This window comes from Sorex araneus, chromosome 1 (assembly GCF_027595985.1).
Source record: "Sorex araneus isolate mSorAra2 chromosome 1, mSorAra2.pri, whole genome shotgun sequence".
Lineage (NCBI taxonomy): Eukaryota > Metazoa > Chordata > Mammalia > Eulipotyphla > Soricidae > Sorex > Sorex araneus.
In genome coordinates this window covers 72,262,058-72,279,540 of record NC_073302.1, presented here as the reverse complement: position 1 = coordinate 72,279,540, position 17,483 = coordinate 72,262,058, and the positions used below count along the sequence as shown (strand labels likewise).

Sequence of the window (17,483 nt, the reverse complement as noted above, 5' to 3'; positions counted from 1 at the left end):
CCCCTCGGAGGGGTTGGGCTCCAGTTTCTCTCCCCACCCCAAGCAGAGCTCCTGCGGCCGAAGACCTCCAGAGCCTAGCCACAGCCATGCTCAAGGCCCCTCTCCACACGAGCCTCACACATGAAGGTACCAGCAGTGGAACCCAGGTGTGAGGGACCCGGGGCTGAGACCTCCAAGCCAGCTCAGATCAGGACTGGGTCTTTTCCACCGAGATTTCCCATTTTCCAGTAGCTAGGAGGTCACACCCAGGGACTGCCCCCGGCGCTGTGTAATCCCACCAAAGGCCAACATCCAGAGACTTAAAACCAAGCTCCTGGAAACATCTTATAGCCTACTTCTCCCTTTGGGAGAGCCTGACAAGCTACTGAGAGTTTCCTGCCCACCATGGGAGAGCCTCACAAACCCCCCATGGTGTATTCATATGCCAAAACCAGTAACAATGCTGGGTCTCATTCCCCTGACCCTGAAAGGGCCTCCAATGTGGCATCATTGGGAAGGATGAGTAAAGAGAGTAAAAATTCTAAAATTTCAGGGCTAGGATGAATGGAGACGTTACTGAGATCGCTCTAGAAATTCGACCATCAACGGGATGATGATGATGATGATGATGATGATGATGTTTATGTACAACATGATTTATATTTTAAATTTTGCTTATTTTGCTGGTATTTAGGTATCAACAAGTAGAAATTATTCTGGATATTTCTGCCGAGATCCTTTCTATCTGTCAGTCTTATTTTCTTACTCAGGGTAAACCTTTTTCAATTACTTAATCTCTTCAGTTCCCAAATTTGGCTGCTGTTTACCCAACACAGTCATATAAACTTAGATTAAGGCAATTGAGGTGGCTAAGAGATGTTGACAATGGCCATGTACAAGAATTAGTTGCCAAGTCTGTTTGGCTCTCTTCAAAGCTATTTCTTATCTACTGTTAGCACTGTAGCATGTCATCCTGTTGTTCATCAATTTGCTCAAGCAGGCACAGTAACGTCTCCATTGTGAGACTTGTTACTGTTGTTGGCATATCGAATATGCCACAGGGAGCTTGCCAGGCTCTGCCGTGCGGGTGCGATACTCTCGGTAGCGTAAGGGCTGTCTGAGAGGGGCAGAGGAATCAAACCCAGGTCAGCCGAGTGCAAAGCAAACACTCTACCTGCTGTGCTATCGCTCCAGTCTACTGTATAACTATATCAGTGTCATCCCGTTGTTCATCGATTTACTCGAGCGGGTGCCAGTAACGTTTCCATTTGTCCCAGCTGTGAGATTTTAGTAGCCTCTCCTTACTCGTTTTTCCCAATGATTGGAGGCTCTTTTCAGGGTCAGGGGAATGAGACCTCTTATTGTTACTGTATTTGGCATATCGAATACATCATGGGGAGTTTGCCAGACTCTTCCGCGACTCTCTCTCTCTCTCTATATATATATGTAGAGACCATATATGTGTGTATATATATATGTAGAGTATGTATATAGAGAGCATATATGTATATACTTGGCCAATGTTTCTCCACATATATTACATATATCACTATCACTATCATCCCATTGATCCTCGATTTGCTGGAGTGGGCCCAGTAACGTCTCCATTCATCATAGCCCTGAGATTTTAGCAGCCTCTCTTTACTTGTCCTTCCCAACAGTACCACATTAGAGGCTCTTTCAGGGTCAGGAGAATGAGGCCCATCATTGTTACTGTATTTGGCATACGAATACACCACGGGGAGCTCTGGATGTTGGCCGTGGATGGGATTACACAGCATTGGGGGCAATTTTGGGGTATGACTGCCTAGCTACTGGAAAATGGGGGATCTGGGTGGAAGAGGCTATAAATATGTGTGTATATATATATATATATATATACATACATGTATATGTGTATATATACATATACATGAGTATATATATATATATATATATAGAGAGAGAGAGAGAGAGAGAGAGAGAGAGAGAGATTGGAGGCATAGTTTCATGCATGCAGCATTCCAGCACTACACCTCCACTAGAGTGTCTGTTTTCCTCCACCACTGTCTCAGGGTCTCCTCCTGTACCCCAACCCCCACACCCTGTCCTTGGTAAGCTCCATTTTGTAACCTAGTTCTTAGGCTATGTTGTCTCCAGCCATTTGTTGTTCCCCTACTATGTTTCTTTATACCCTACTTATGAAAGAGATCAATCTGTGTCTGTTGCTTTCCTGACCAACTTCACGGAGCATCCCTTCTAGTTCTATCTAGGTGCAGCAAACAGCACACTTTTATCTTTTCTTAGAGGCAAGTAGTATTCCGTCATGTGTATGTACCACAGTTGTTGTTGTTTTCATCCAATCTTCTCTGTCTTGGACACTTGGGTTGCTTCCAGATTTGGATTACTTTGAACAGTACTGCAGTGAACATAGAAGCACAAATTTCTTCCTTCAGTGCATACAGATAGTCACCAGGTATATGGAAAAAAAAAGCTGACCATCATTTATTATAAGGGAAATGCAAGTCAAAACAACAACCTCATACCAGTGATATTTGCACACATTAAAAAAGAACAAAAAGGGACCAGAGAAATAGTACTAGTACAGAGGATAGGACACTTAATTTGCAATTAGCCAATCCTGTTTCAATTCCGGGCACCACATACGGTCCTTTTGTCACTTCCAAAAGTGATCCCTAAGCACAAAGCCAGGAGTAAATCCTGAGTATTGCCAGATTTAGCTCCCAAACAAAAATAATCAGTGTTGGTGTAGATGTGGGGGAAAAGGAACCTTCCACCCACTGTTGGTGGGAATGTCAACTCATTCAAAATCTTTGGAAAACAATGTGAACACCTCCAAAAAACTCAGAATTTTGATTTTTAATACAATTTGACTATTCCACTTCTAGATGTTATATTTTAAATCTTTTTCTTAGCCCATCCAAAAAATACATTTTAATGGAGTGCATAGAGATTGAAAATGTTATAGCAAATATTTTTGGCATATAAAATAATTTATTTCTATTTCTCCTAGACTTATCCCATCTCTTAAAATTCACTATGAACAACATGGATGTGGAGATGAAATGTTTCTATTTTTATCTTCAAATGATCTTTTTGCTTCTGCACTTTGCTAGATTTATTCCAGCCTCTTACACTAGGGTCATAGTTTAGCTTCAGTTTGCAGCCAAATGCCTCCCAGCTGAAATGACCACACCTCTGAAGTGGCATTTTCCCAGGCCATTCCTGCCTTTCATAATGAGCCAGCCAGGAGGCAAGTTTGTATCTCATTACAACAGAGCCTTGTATTAAGCCTGGTGCATAATTAGATGCAAGGAATTACAATTGGACCTCTCTTTGCAAGATCTTTGAGCAGGGGTCCATGCTTAAGCCATTACTTTTATTTTTAATCTAATGATTTTGCCGCTCTCTCTTTCTCTCTCGCCCTTTCTCAACAAACTTTATAATAACAACGATAAAACAGAAATCAAGGAAGCTCGGAGGTTTGCGGTTTTAAAAAGACTGGATCCCGAAAAGATTTTCACAAGACGCTTCAGAAACAGACCTTTGAGTCGGAAATCTTGGAGTGCAGTGAACCCAGCGCTCAGGTATTTCCTATCAACAAACACAGTTACCAGGTTACAGGGCTGAAGCCTGAGGCTCCCTGTCAGTGTCTGTAACTGCGGGATGGTGGGGTGGGGGTGGGAAGGCTTAATTCTGAGTACTTGAAGTGAGGGACTCTGCCTTCTGAGTCAGAGGTGCTATTTTTTTCTTTTCTTTTTCTTTTTTTTTTTTTAACCAATCGTATTTGGAAAAACAAATTTGGAGTCAAACAAATCAGTTCAGATGAAATTCCCAGAATAATTAAAATAGATGAAAGTGAAGGGTAAATAACTGCCAGGATGCCCCCACCCCTTCCTTATAACAATTCCTGCAGAGACTCCCTGGTACCCCTGAGGCAGGCTATAGAATGATGAAAGCTTCCTGCTGAAAGCTGCTTCTTTGTGATTCTATCACACACTCACCCCAGGCAGGGTAGGTAAAGTCTGGTCTCCAGTTCCCTCCCCATGGAAAACAAGGATAATTGTAACTAACTGCATGCAGTTGTTTGAGCAGTAAACAGAGTTAACATGTGTAAGTTTAGAGCAGTAGAAGCTCATACTTAGTGTCCAATATGTGTTGGCTTCTGTTGTTACAAATTATGATACAGTGTAAAAGTCAGTGTTCCATAGACCTGTGCCCCCGCAACATTAGTCACAACGAGAAGGTAGAAGCAGCCTAGGGTTTGAAGACAAAAGATGGATAAACAAAATGAGTCGTTTATTTATGGTTAAGGTATTACTCAACCTGACAGTCTGTGACGAGCTTTTGAGGACACAGTGCTGAGGAAAGGAAATCAGTCACTAAAGCACCAACTTACATGAAGTGTGGGTGGGGGTGGGGGGGCAGTGAGGAGGAGAGGGGGTTGTAATGAGGGTTGGAGACAGAGTTCCAAGTTAAAGACAGAAAGAGAGCTGGAGGTGACCCAGGGAGGGATGAGGCAGAAATGGGAAACCTATGTGTAATGGGTAGAGAGTTTCAGTTTTGCAAGATGGAAAGTATCTAGAGATTGTTGGCACCACATAGGGGAAAGTATTTAACACACCAAGCTGTGCCTTGAAAGAGATGGTTAAGATGGCACATTTTGTATTTATCCCAATTAAAATAAATGTCCTCAGCAATCTTCTTCCATCAGCCCATTTTAAAGATGAGACAAGTAAAACACAGAGGAACATTTGTCCTTGTATGTCAGCCTGCAGGTGGCTCTTAACACAGCATCTCTCCCTATGGAGTGGGACTGGGGGGATTTTCCTTGTTGGTTTAGGTTTGTTTTTTTGCTTGGGGCCCACACCTGACTGTGTTCAGGACTTCCCTCTGGCTCTGTGCCCAGGAATCACCCCTGGAGGTGCTCTCCGGGACCCTCAGAGTGCTGGGAATAGAATCCCTGTCAACCACATGCAATGTACTATCTCTGGCCCTGACTGTATTTGATTTGAAATTTTTTCCCCTTTCTTATGGAAGTATCATCGGTTTGCTACAATCGCATGCCTCTTCTAAATGTGTATGACACACCAGCAACCCCCCCATACTCCTGCATTCCCAGTCCTTGGACCCCCCTGCCCTCCCATCCCACCCCACTGTCCCCTGGGGTAACTCAGTCTTGAGGTCAGAGGCCAAATGTCTGCAGCATCTGTTCCCCACTGGTGGGCTCTTAATCTGGCTGTGAGAAGAATTACGTGACTAAACTGGACTTCGAAAATTGGCTTTGTTTCTCCCTGCATGGGGGGGACATAACCCACTGGACACAGCATGTTGGAACAGAATGCTTCCAGCCACTTCTCTGCCCCTTGGAACCCCAGGGATCTCCACAGTGATGGCGCTCCCCAGCTTGCATCAGCTCTGGCTGGGGCGGGCCCAGTCCTTGGTGTCTTGACTACTGGTCCTGTTGTTGTGTGTGTTTTTTTTAATTAATTTTTGTTAAAAACACCGTGATTTACAAAGTTGTTCATCATATAGTTGTTTCAAACATTTAATGCTTCAACAACTGCTGGTCCTGTTTGATCCCATGGGGTGAGTTGAGGGCCAACCCTCAGAGCTCAGAACTCCCCCTTCATTTTTCCTGCTGGAGGGAGGAGGAGGAGGAGTGAAGCTGACCGGATGTAAATGGCCCCTTTTACCTAAGTGCAATGGCCACAAAGGCGTAGAAAGGGGTGGTCCCAGCTGAAAGGCATTCCTGATGCCAATCCTCAGTTAATAACAGGAGATATCAAGATATATTTGGGGATGGGGAGAGAGTGCGGGGGTTAAAGCGCTGGCCTTGCAGGGGCCTGGGATAGAGGTTTTGGGAATCCCCTTTCTCCCCTAGTTGATCTCTTTCCAGCTAACCCTATTCCAGGGTCCAGACAGAGGCATGGTTGCGAAGACTTGGCTGTAGGCCAGAAGAAAACTCGCCAGTCCCCCAAAGAGCAGAGAGGTTCTCAAGCCTTTCCTCAAGCCGGGGTCCTTGCCATCCAGTGAATAAATTACTTCCTTCTCAGGGGGAGGGATATTTCAGCAGAGGATCTGGTGACCAAGGCAGCTCAGACACCATGGCAGCCAAAGTCCCAAGTTATTCAGAAATTCTTAAGACCTGACTCTGCCGCCTCTCTTTGGGGTCCTCGCAATGCATCCCCAAGTCTTTAGTTTTCACTTTAGACGCCCCCAGTCTCGCTCACCGAGTTCCGCCTTCGCTCCCAGGCAGGCCCCCGCCACGTCAGCGTGCTGTGTGATGTGTCTGGGAAGGGGCCCCTCACGGCCTGTGGCTTCGACCTGCGCAGTCTGAAGCCCGATCAGCGGCTGGAAAACCTCCTACAGCGCGTGAGCTCCGAGGACTTTGAGAAGCAGAATGAGGAGGCCCGGAGGACCAATCGGCCAGCTGAGCTCTTTGCCCTTTATCCATCCGTGGACGAGGTCGGTGCAGCCCCTCCTTGGGGGAGCATTTCCGTGTTGGTGCAGAGGTTCTCCAGGGAAATGTCATTTGTGGCTATCGGGGAGATGTGTCAGGATGCCGAACAATCAGGTTCTTTTTGCACCCCGCAAGTCTGCCAGAGCAGAGTCAGTTATTGGTCACCGTACCATTTAGATCCCAATCTAAAAGGATTGTTGTTACACTTTACAAAACCGCTCTCTCACTTAATCTTCTTAACGTTTCAGGGGTCTCCATGCAGTCGTTCTACTGCATGCAATGAGTCAAACCATTGCATTATTTGGAGGTAATCCTGGCACTGAACCCATCAGGACTTGTATCACATAAGCCTCGAATGTTCTGTCATGCCTGGTTAAGAATTTTTCCTTTTTCAATAGTCTCTACAAGCCACCTGAGAATGTGCCTTGCCAGTCCCAAGCAGAAATAACCATAACCTTGCCCCCAGCGTGCAGTGTGGCGCTCCTCTGGGTCTAGTGTAGCAATCCCAGAAACAAAGTGATAATTTAGGATGTGAAGAGATTAGGAAATAACTATGATTCAAGCCTGTTTAGGCTCCTTATAGTTTTCTCTCTCTCTCTCTCTCTCTCTCTCTCTCTCTCTCTCTCTCTCTCTCTCTCTCTCTCTCTCTCTCTCTCTAGGGCAACGCCTGGTAATGCTTTAGGGCTTACTCCTGGCCTGCACTCAGGGATCGCTCCTCGCTGGTTCAGGGAAATATATGGAATGTCAGGGATTGAACCCAGGTCAACCACATGCCAGGAAATCTTCCTACTCACTGTACCATCTCTCCTGCCCCTAGCTCTTTATACATCATACATGGTTCTCTGTCCTTCTAATTTTTACTCCCTCCAAAGAAAGCTTTATGAAAGGTACAATTTTGACCAACCATAAAATAGTTACTAATGCTGAGATTTGGACAACAAGTAGTTTTGTATCACTATTACTGTATATTCTAGTAAAGAAATTTAGAAGAGACATAATTTTTTTATATATTCTATATTCAGTTCTTCCCCCAACTCACTTTAGTTCTAGGATGCAGTCTGTGTTTATTCTTAAGGAAGATGCCAGATCTTAAAAGGAGTTTGCATTAGGTTCCAACTGACAGAATAAACATTTTAAAAGGCAAATTAAAATTCGCACTGCACACTTGAGCTGGACATTGGATTTAGGAGCTAAGACAATTCCTTGTATGCAACAGACCTGGGTTCAATTCCTGTTACCTTATGTGGTACCTGAAGCAGTGCTGGGAGTGATCCCTGAGCACAGAACTAGGAGTAAGTTCTGAACATCACTGGGTGTGACCCAAAAGAAAAAAAAATGGGAGGACACTTATCCACTCATGGATGAAATCACAAATAAGCAGGTAGAGACTTGACCTACAGAGCCATTGTATCAGCTGATGGGAGAGTGTCATCACTTATATCTTTCTCTTATAATTTAAGATATAATTTAAATCTATGTTAATTAATATATATTCATCAAGTGGCAACTGCACTCGTAATAATAAAGATGCTAGGGTTGCTCTAAAGTGTTCAGTAGGAGTCTTCCCATCATTTATAGTCTGGGAATATTTAATTAGAGATGACTCTATTCTTTGAACTCTTGGGAGCTGCACACCACTCACCGGTGTTTGGATAGCTCATTGCAAAAGCGTTAAAAAGTTGTTAGGGTTTTACACTGTTTATCTGTGCAGACATGCATGTACATAATTAAAGTAGGGTGATCATTTAGATTTAAATGTTGAATGTTACAATTGGGATCTTAAAAAGTCTTTTGTTGCTCTTTGTAGTAAAATCAACAGGCATATCTCTCAATTTTTCATTACTAAAGTTTCCGATACTTAGCAAGTTCTCATTGGACATTTTGTAGAGAAGTTTTAAGTTCCACCCCAAATCACTTGCAAGTATTTAAGTAAACAGTGAAGTAGGAAAGACTTTTGTGTTATAGTATTGGAGGTATACAGCCTTGAGTCCGCTACTCTGACTCAGATCTCAAATCTAAAATGCACATGTGCAGAAGTAAAGTCCTTGACTGGAGAACTATTCCAACTGTACACATAGAAGGCCAGAAAAACAAAAACAAAAGCACCGACATACAACAGAAACAATAGTAGGTGTAAGAGTCTTAATGCCATCTGGTGGATATTACTAAGCCATATCCATATCAGATTTCCTTCCTTCCTCTCTTGGTCTTTTTGTCTTATAAATGCTTGAATTTCTGGAATGAAAAAAATGTTTTCAGTAAGTGCTGACTTGGAGGCTGGAAGCGAGATCGGGGTTGGATAACATCCTCTCCTGTAAAAGACAGTGTTATCATGCTATTAAAAACAGAGCAAATCCCAGTTTTCTTCAGCAGCGTCCCCTTCCCTGCATTAATTTTAACTGGAACACTCACAGACAGTCACTTACGATTTCTTTACAATGTGCTTAATAACAGGAAGATGCTGTGGAAATACGTCCGGTACCAGAATGTCCTAAGGAACATTTGGGCAATAGGATATTGGTCAAGGTGCAGACCCTGAAGTAAGTATCAGCAAACTTACTTATCACTGTATAGGGTGTTTTCTTGCTTTTTAAGTGTAGACTGTCTTTATCAGCAGAGTTCGAATCAGGGAGGACCTCTGGGTGCGCTTCACAGGGGGCAACTGCCAGTCAAGGGACAGAGCAGAGTTTGTAGTCTGCTAGACCAGGGTTCTATTCTTACTAAGCCTCTGCTGTTCTTTGACAGGGAAAGCAAGCACTCAGGTTAGGCAAGTAATTGAGGGAAATGACCTGCATTACTACCTTGAGAGAAAAGAACAGTGAAAGCCAGGAGTGTGGTAGAATCAACTCTAACTCCTGAGAGCTGATTAGATACTTTACTTCCCAACTCTTTATTCAACAAAGTCACATCCATAGTTTAAAACGGCTTATAGTAGAGATATTTATGCCCTTAAAATAAGTAGATGCTACACATTAGAGGCTTCTCTGTCTCAGGGACTTGGTTATTAAATATTTACCTGTACACCACTGTTGGAGCACAATGATAAATGCTCCTAGACCCCAATCCTAATGCCCAGGGCTATGGCAAATTATCTTAAGGAGTAAGATACTCTCTAGGGCCATTGCTTACTTTCGAAGTAAACAAGCCCTTTTTGGTCAATTGCCTGATATTTTTTTCCAGGATGAGCTGGAACCCCAGATTTTTCTGCATTATTTCCTGACTTGTTAAGTATTCTTTCACTTCCTCTTTAAACAGCACACAATTCAAACAAAGCACATTTAGAGTCTGGATTCAATTTTTTACATTGTATTTTATCTTTTATAAAGAGATAATGTGGGCCCATTATCTCCCACATATCTTTTAAAATGTCTGTCTCCAGACTCCTGTGTTGTTTACTCTTACAATAAAAAGTAGTATCTGTCCACTCTACATTTGCTCATTTTTAATCACTGTCACTGTCACTGTCATACCGTTGCTCATCGATTTGTTTGGGCGGGCACCAGTAACGACTCTTATTGAGAGACTTATTGTTACTGTTTTTGGCATATCCAATATGCACGGGTAGCTTGCCAGGCTCTGCCGTGTGGGCTCGATACTCTCGGTAGCTTGCCGGGCTCTCCGAGAGGGGCGGAGGAATAGAACTTGGGTTGGCTGCGTGAAAGGCGAATGCCCAACTGCTGTGCTATCGCTCCAGCCCATTTTTAATAATGTTAAAATATTATGCACATTATAAAATGTGCGTATCTCATGTGCACATGTGTTAAGGTGTCCAGATTAGACAAAATAGGGCAATAGTGATATAAAAAATTAAATTAAATGCTGTGTACATTATAAAACACATAGTGAGATCTTTCAAAGGATGAACTAAATTAGCAATCCCAGTACTTTTTCCTGCACTCTAGTTCAACTGTCTTCTATAGCCCCTGGGGTGTTAGTGTACCCTCTTTCCTCCTGGCAGATGACTGCCTTAGGAAATTGCTTTGTGCATTTCTTCAAATCACAAAATCTAGAAAATATTTAGTGTCAACATTTAACTGAGGCAAAAAGATGAGCAGGAGATCCTGAAGCCCTCCCAGGGGCCCTCTGCCTCTGGCCCCTTGATTCCTAGGCTTGCAGCAACACCTGGCTTGCAATGAAGGCATCTGAATTCTGACATCAAGGCTGCTTTTCAACGCTGTTACTTTCTTGGGTTGGTTCCTGTTTGTACAGGAAGTGGACAAAACCATAGATCGTAATTCCTGATTCTCAGGCAGAGCTGGCCATGTACCTCTCCTGACCTGCTGTGAGGGTTATGTGACTTTTCTCTCGAGGTTGTGTCCCCTTCCCCAGCCAGTTGGACCCTGAGGAGTTCAGTCATTGATCTGTCTACAGGATGAGCTGTCTGGCAGCTATGACAGTGTTGACAATGATCAACACTGCTTGGAATCAGGACTTCAGAAAGGCAAACTTCGGCCCACTGGGAGTTTTTAACACTTCAGCAGGAGGAGGCAGTGGAGGACAGGGGGCATCTCACTCCATCCGCCTTTCAGGATGCCCAGGCTATGGCTGGGCCCCACCCCTGCCCGTCTAGCCACCTTTATTAAAATAATAATTAACTATTTTTTTAGATTGTATTTTATCTTTTTAAAGAGATATGAGATACACAGTTATAAAGTTGTTCATGGTTGGGTTTCAGCCATGCACAGTGTTAGAATACACAGTGTTGTAACACCTGTGTACATTTCTCACTACCAGTGTCCCCAGGTTCCATCACACCACCCCCTGTCCCAGTCTGCCCCTATGGCAGGCACACTCTCTCTCTCTCTCTCTGTCTCTCTCTCTCTCTTTCTCTCCTTTTCTCTCCTGTCTCTGTCTCTGTCTCTATCTCTCTCTCTTTCTCTCCTTTTCTCTCCTCTCTCTGTCTGTCTCTGTCTCTGTCTCTGTCTCTGTCTCTCTCTCCCGCCCCTCCTTTTTGGTCATTATGGTCTACAATACAGGTACTAAGAGGTTATCATGTTTACTCCTTTACCTATTTACAGCATGCAGTTCTTATCCAGAGTGATCATTTCCAGCTATCATTGTCATAGAGGTCCCTTCTCTGTCCTAACTGCCCTCCCCACTCCATCTCCTGAGGCAGACTTCCAACCGTTGGAGAGTCCTCCTGGCCCTTGTTTCTACTGCCTCTGGGTATTAGTTTCAGACTATGTGTTTTATATCCCTGCCACCCTTGGAGGCAGTGACTTCTCCCCTGTGGTGCTGTTCACCAAACCTTCTAGATCTTTCTAATAAATGGCAGCTGTTCTGTGGGAAAACGCAGCCACGAAGATAGGATAAACAATAGACTATTCAAAAAACAAATGGAATCACCCAGCTAGCTCTTAATGAAATTTGTTAAATGCAGTTTCTAGTAATTTTTTTCTCCAGCTGTGAAAGCAGGAATTAAGAAGACAGAGATGTTTTCTTGGGGCTCCTGGCCTGCTCAGGTGTCATAAGTAGAACCCACATCAACGTATTCCTCTGAGAGGAGACAGGGCCTTTTTTGATGTCATCCCTCTGAGTAAATTGGCTAAAAGGAAGCACACAAGTTCTTATGAATAGACCAGAATGTTGAAATATGAACAGGAAAAATGAAAATATCGAAGATACATCCTCACCAACAGTGATATGCACACTTATACTATTACATGCTTTAACATATAGAGAATTTAAAAAATTTTGTTGACATCTGCAACTATTGCAGTTTGCTTTTAAGAAATATATAGCCTCAAATATACAGAAAGATATATGGACAGGTGCCCTGTCTGCAGATGTTTGTAGCTGCAAAAACCACAGAAAATAACAAGTGTTTTTCTATTTTATATTTTCAGTGGGGAAATCTTTTCACTTGAAAATTTAAAAATATTTAATATCCTCTAATGCAAAATAACCTCAGATTGGAAGAGGCTCCTTGGTGGTCAGACTTTACTGATTGAATCTGGAGAATTGTTTTAATTGCAGGCTCAGGGAAATGACCTGTTCCAAGGTATTCTGACTCACTAGATCTCAAGTGGGACCAAGAGACTTGCATTTTCCTACATCCTACTGTTTTGTAAAACACTATTTACAGAGTGTTTCACCTCTACAAAGTGTTGGAGAAACTGGTAGGGAGAAAACTCCGATTCTGTGAAAAAGGGCTGAGCTCAACATACAAACATGCTATTTTGACTTTTGCCAAATTACTTTATCTCTCTGAACCTCAAAAATTAAGATAAATCCAGGGCTGGAGCAATAGTTAAGGTGCTTGCCTTGCATATGGCCAACCCAGCTTTGGTCCTTGGAGCCACATATGGTCCAACCCAGACCCGCTAGGAGTGATCCCTGAGTGCAGAGCCAGGAGTAAGCCCAGAGTACTACTGGCTATGACCCCGCCATTGACCCCCCACCAAGAAATGAAAGAGGATAAACCTATTCTTAAAACTCAGTTTGTTATGTTGGAACTTTTTTTTTAAGGATAGGGCCATCAATTAAATCAGCTTAATCAATGACTGAATAAATAGCAGAGCTCCTACTTTATTAAAAAAAAAAAAGGATAGGGCCATGGAGATAGTTCAAAGGACTAGCATACCCCCGGGAGACCACCCCTGTCTCTGAAACTATTGCATCTTCCCCAAAGTTTTTTCTTATTCAACAGTAACTCATTTCTCACTGTCCCCCAGCCTCTGGCAATGGCCATTCTTCATTCAACTCTAGGAATTTGCCAATGCTCAATAAACAAGGGCAGGCACACAAAATCTACCATTTTGTGATTGACTGGTTTTGCTTAGCCTATCTGTTCCAAGGCTGAACTACGTAACATTTCCTCCCTTGTAAGACTGCACAGTATTCCCGTTGTCTGCATGTGTCTCATTCCTGTCACCCTTTGCTCCCTACATGACCTCTTGAACGGCTTCTGCCTTTCGGCTCCTCTGACTGAAGCTGCTTCTATGTGTTGTTTTCAAAGCACATTCACATGCACATGTACAATACAATACACACAGGGTATTACCACAAGGTAATATCACAACCTGGCAAAAGGGAAAGGGCAAGGCCCACATTTTTGTGGATAAATAAAAGGACAGTCTCACTTTAAATCTAAGGAAAAAGAGCTGAACTCCTCTCTCTTCTCTCTTCTCTCTCTCTCTCTCTCTCTCTCTCTCTCTCTCTCTCTCTCTCTCAATTTCCTAAAAATCCCTTAGAATAGAATAATAGGGATTCTTGGCTTAGAAATAAAATGTCGACTTCAATAAAGCCTGTACCTAAGACACAAACAGGAACCTTGGAAACACCCCAGATAAGAAGTGCCCTGTTGCCTCCGACCACTCTCTCATGCCACCTACATGTGTTTCTTTGTTGAGATGTAACATATCCCATGAACTCCAGGAGCTTGTAGCTTTCATGAACCTCCCCTATTTTGCCATTAATATCCCAGTGTGATTCTCCTTTGCATAGATTTATCCAAACTTTTCTCCAAGGTGATTGCATTATTTTGTTGTTTGGCACCTACATCCAGCAGTGCTCAGGGATTACTCCTTACTCTGTGCTCAGGGATTCTGCCTGGTGTTGTTCAGGAAAATATGTGGTGTCAAATCTGGATTGACTTTATGCGAAGCAATCAACTTTTCCACTGTACTATCTCTCCAACCCCCATGTTTACAATTTTAACCAGTTTATATTTCCAGGCACTTTAAGAAAATTCAAAATTACATAAGTTAAAGCCCTATAGATTTTTCTCTCTTTCTTCAACAGGTTTGAGATTGAAATTGAGCCTCTGTTTGCCAGCATTGCTCTCTATGATGTTAAAGAAAGAAAAAAGGTAATAAAGCAAATAGCAACGCATCCCTGAAGGCGCACATACTATCCAAGATTCTTTGGTTTCATAGTTCTCAATTTCACTTCTATGTAGCATAACACATCAGATTCATGTACCTCTGGTGTGTTTCTTTATGTTGCTTCGTCATTTTTGAAGAAATGATTTGGGAATGTTAGCCATTTATGTTCTTTGAAGAATCCTAAGAGAAAGCATTCCAGAAATAGTTACCTGATAGGGATACAACGCAAAATGAAATAGAAGAATACAGAGGTTCACATAAAACAAAGCAATTTTCAGTGAGTATTAATATTTGTTCAAAAGATACACACCTTTTTTGTTTGTTTTTTTTTTTTTTGACATGCCTGGTGGTGCTCAGGTCTTACTCCTGGCTTTGCACTCAGAGACCAATCCTGGTGGGCTTGGGGGACCATTTAGGATGCTGGGGATCAAACCCAGATTGGCCACATGCAAGGCAAGAGTTTAACCACTGTACTATCATTCCAGCCCCCAAACACACTTTCTTAAACACAGAATTGTTATGGAAACGAGACAGAAGTTGTCTCTTCTGATTTTTCTATTTGAATCCTCTGGAGTTTACAAAATAATGAGTAATTAAAAGACTCACGATGAAGTCAGGTCCTATTCTAGAATACTTTTCTATGAAAAGCATATTACAGTGCTGGAGCGATAGTACAGCGGTTAGGGTGCTTGCCTTGCACGAGTCTGACCCGAGTTCAATTCCCAGCATCCCATATGGTCCCCTGAGTACCGCTAGGAGTAATTCCTGAGTGAAAAGCCAGGAGGAACCCCTGTCCATCGATGGGTGTGACCCAAAAAGCAAAAAAAATAAAGAAAGAAAAGCATATTAGAGTTGGTGAGATTCTCACCCTGTGGCAAAGTTAGACTATCTCTGCTGTCCATTTATGATAAACCTCTTACACAATACAAAAAAAAAATCTAAGCTGAAGAAACATTACATACATTAATGAGCTTGTTCAAAATTTGGGGGCCAGACATAGTACAGGGGGTAAGGCACTTGCTTTACATGAGACTGACCTGATTTGATCCCCAACTCACAAATGATTCCCCCAGACATTGTCAGGAACAAGTTTGTACACCACTGGATATGGCCCAAAAGGGAAAAAAAAAAAAAAGATCATTTACAGGAGAACTGCACAGAACTCTGGGAGTATCCATGTGAATCAATGAGATGGCCTGCTCATGAAACAAGTTTTCATGGAGCCAGAGAGGTAGTGCAGTGGGTAAGGTACTTGACTTACACTTGGTCAACCCATAGTTGATTCCTAGCATTTTTTTCTTTCTTTTGGAATTTGGGCCCCTCAAATACATTTTTTTAATTTTTGGGTCATACCTAGCGATGCTCAGGGGTTACTCCTGGCGGTGCTTGGAGACCATACTCAAATACATTTTTAACAAGCTCAGAGATGCATATAACCCCTGTACTATTTCTCCAGCTCAGAATGCGCATTTCTAATGCCTTCCTAGGTGATTCTAAAGTTGCTGTCAGGCTCCATATTTTGAGAACTGTTGACTTTAAGTAATTTCCATATTTGCTTCTTAGTTAAGAGTGGGGGTGAGAGAATAGCTCCGTATAACTGCGCCCACTTGGCATCCTGAGTGGGCAGTGGCTTCTTCATCTTCTATATGTGCCTTAAGGTCACTTTGGCAAGTCATTCATGCAACCTTTACAATTCTCCATTACCCTCAATTACACTCCATCTCTTACCCTCTGAAATTTCCATAGCACTTTTTTGTAAAAACACTTGAATTTTGCTCTTCCTGTAGCTTTTCATTTATTTGCCTTTTCCTCCTTCTTGATAGTAAACAAATTGAAGCAGCGACAATGCCCCATTTCTCTTTGATCCAGCACCTTGCACCTCCTGGCTATTTAGGAAATACTGGGTAGGTTAGGAAACACATGAACACTTCAAGGAACATCTCCTGAATGGCTCCAAAATATCTAAAGATGATGGCAAAATATCTGTCTTTCCCAACAACCACTCCACAGTGATAATTATTCCTTAGGCAGACTTTCTTAGTGTGTTTATGTTTCACACCATAAGACACAAGGACTCCGGGTGTGACTTATTTTTTTGTTGTGCTGCTCATTTGCAGATCTCAGAAAATTTCCACTGTGACCTGAACTCAGATCAGTTCAAAGGATTCCTGCGTGCTCACACACCCTCCGTTGCTGCATCGAGTCAGGCGAGATCCGCAGTGTTCTCTGTCACCTTCCCATCCCCGGACATCTACCTAGTCATTAAGGTAGCTAAATGCTGTCTGTTTTGCAAATTCCGATGTTCTCAGGGTGATGTGTTTGGGCATAAGCAATGTCAGAACTGTGACATCTGCTTCGTTTTCTTCTCAACTTACTCTTTTCCTCCAACTGGCAAATTCTGTATTGGTTACTGGAATGACTGGTTACTGGATTGACTACAGATTTGGGAGTCATACAGTACTAATTTTGAAACCTGAGTTTGAAACTCAGTAGCGGTATGGCTTTGGCCAGTTACCTAACCTTTTTAGAGAGAGAGTCTGTACCTGCAGAGTAGAGACAGAAACGCTTTTCTCAACAGTCCTTTTGCCTATAGAATAAAGCTTTGCTTCTTTGTTACAATATCCTCAGCTCTACAAAATATAATCTGCCCTCAGCTCCAAACTGTGGTACCTTCCTGGCTGCTGTCAGTTTTTCTCTAGATCCAGAGTTATGTTTCCAGGACTATGATTGCTCATGTGGGGGTGTGGGCAATAGTTTCTGAGTCTCACTCTCCCTTTTTATCACCACGCATAGTCTCAGCCCATTGGGAGTCAAATCTATAAGTAGTTATAAAAAGAAGGGCAGCCCATTCTACACTAAAGTCTTTGCTCACCTAAGAAACTCAAGATTTTGTATACCATAATGATTAGGGAGAGGTTAACAGGAAGAAATGCATAGTAATCTGCCTTAAACTAAATAGTCTCTCTGACTATTTACCCCAAAACTGTGGGAAAAAGATTCTAGATGTTCTGATTTCATGTCTGTCCAGTGTTCCAGGGGTAGAACGGGTTCTAGCTAGCACAATGCTATATGTCTGTAATCGTAGTGATTCCCTGCCATGATCCCAACGGAAGGTTTGAAGGGGTATTAGCTCATAAGGGAATCTTCTTCAAGTTAATGAACACTTTAGTGCAAGTTTTTTTTTTTACTGAAAAGAGTCTGTTATAGTCAGGCTT

The 17,483-nt window shown here is 42.6% G+C and overlaps 1 protein-coding gene across 3 annotated transcripts in view; it reads left to right on the top strand.

Annotated features, from left to right (window-relative positions):
• DOCK8 (dedicator of cytokinesis 8) overlaps positions 1 to 17,483 on the top strand; it is a 245,233-nt gene that overhangs the window by 95,412 nt on the left and 132,338 nt on the right. For all 3 annotated transcript variants that reach the window (XM_055144883.1, XM_055144873.1, XM_055144887.1), the window contains 5 exons: positions 3,443 to 3,566; positions 6,235 to 6,447; positions 8,897 to 8,982; positions 14,186 to 14,252; positions 16,386 to 16,535. In XM_055144883.1, the coding sequence (XP_055000858.1) occupies positions 3,443 to 3,566; positions 6,235 to 6,447; positions 8,897 to 8,982; positions 14,186 to 14,252; positions 16,386 to 16,535 (640 nt within the window). The remainder of the gene's footprint in view (positions 1 to 3,442; positions 3,567 to 6,234; positions 6,448 to 8,896; positions 8,983 to 14,185; positions 14,253 to 16,385; positions 16,536 to 17,483) is intronic.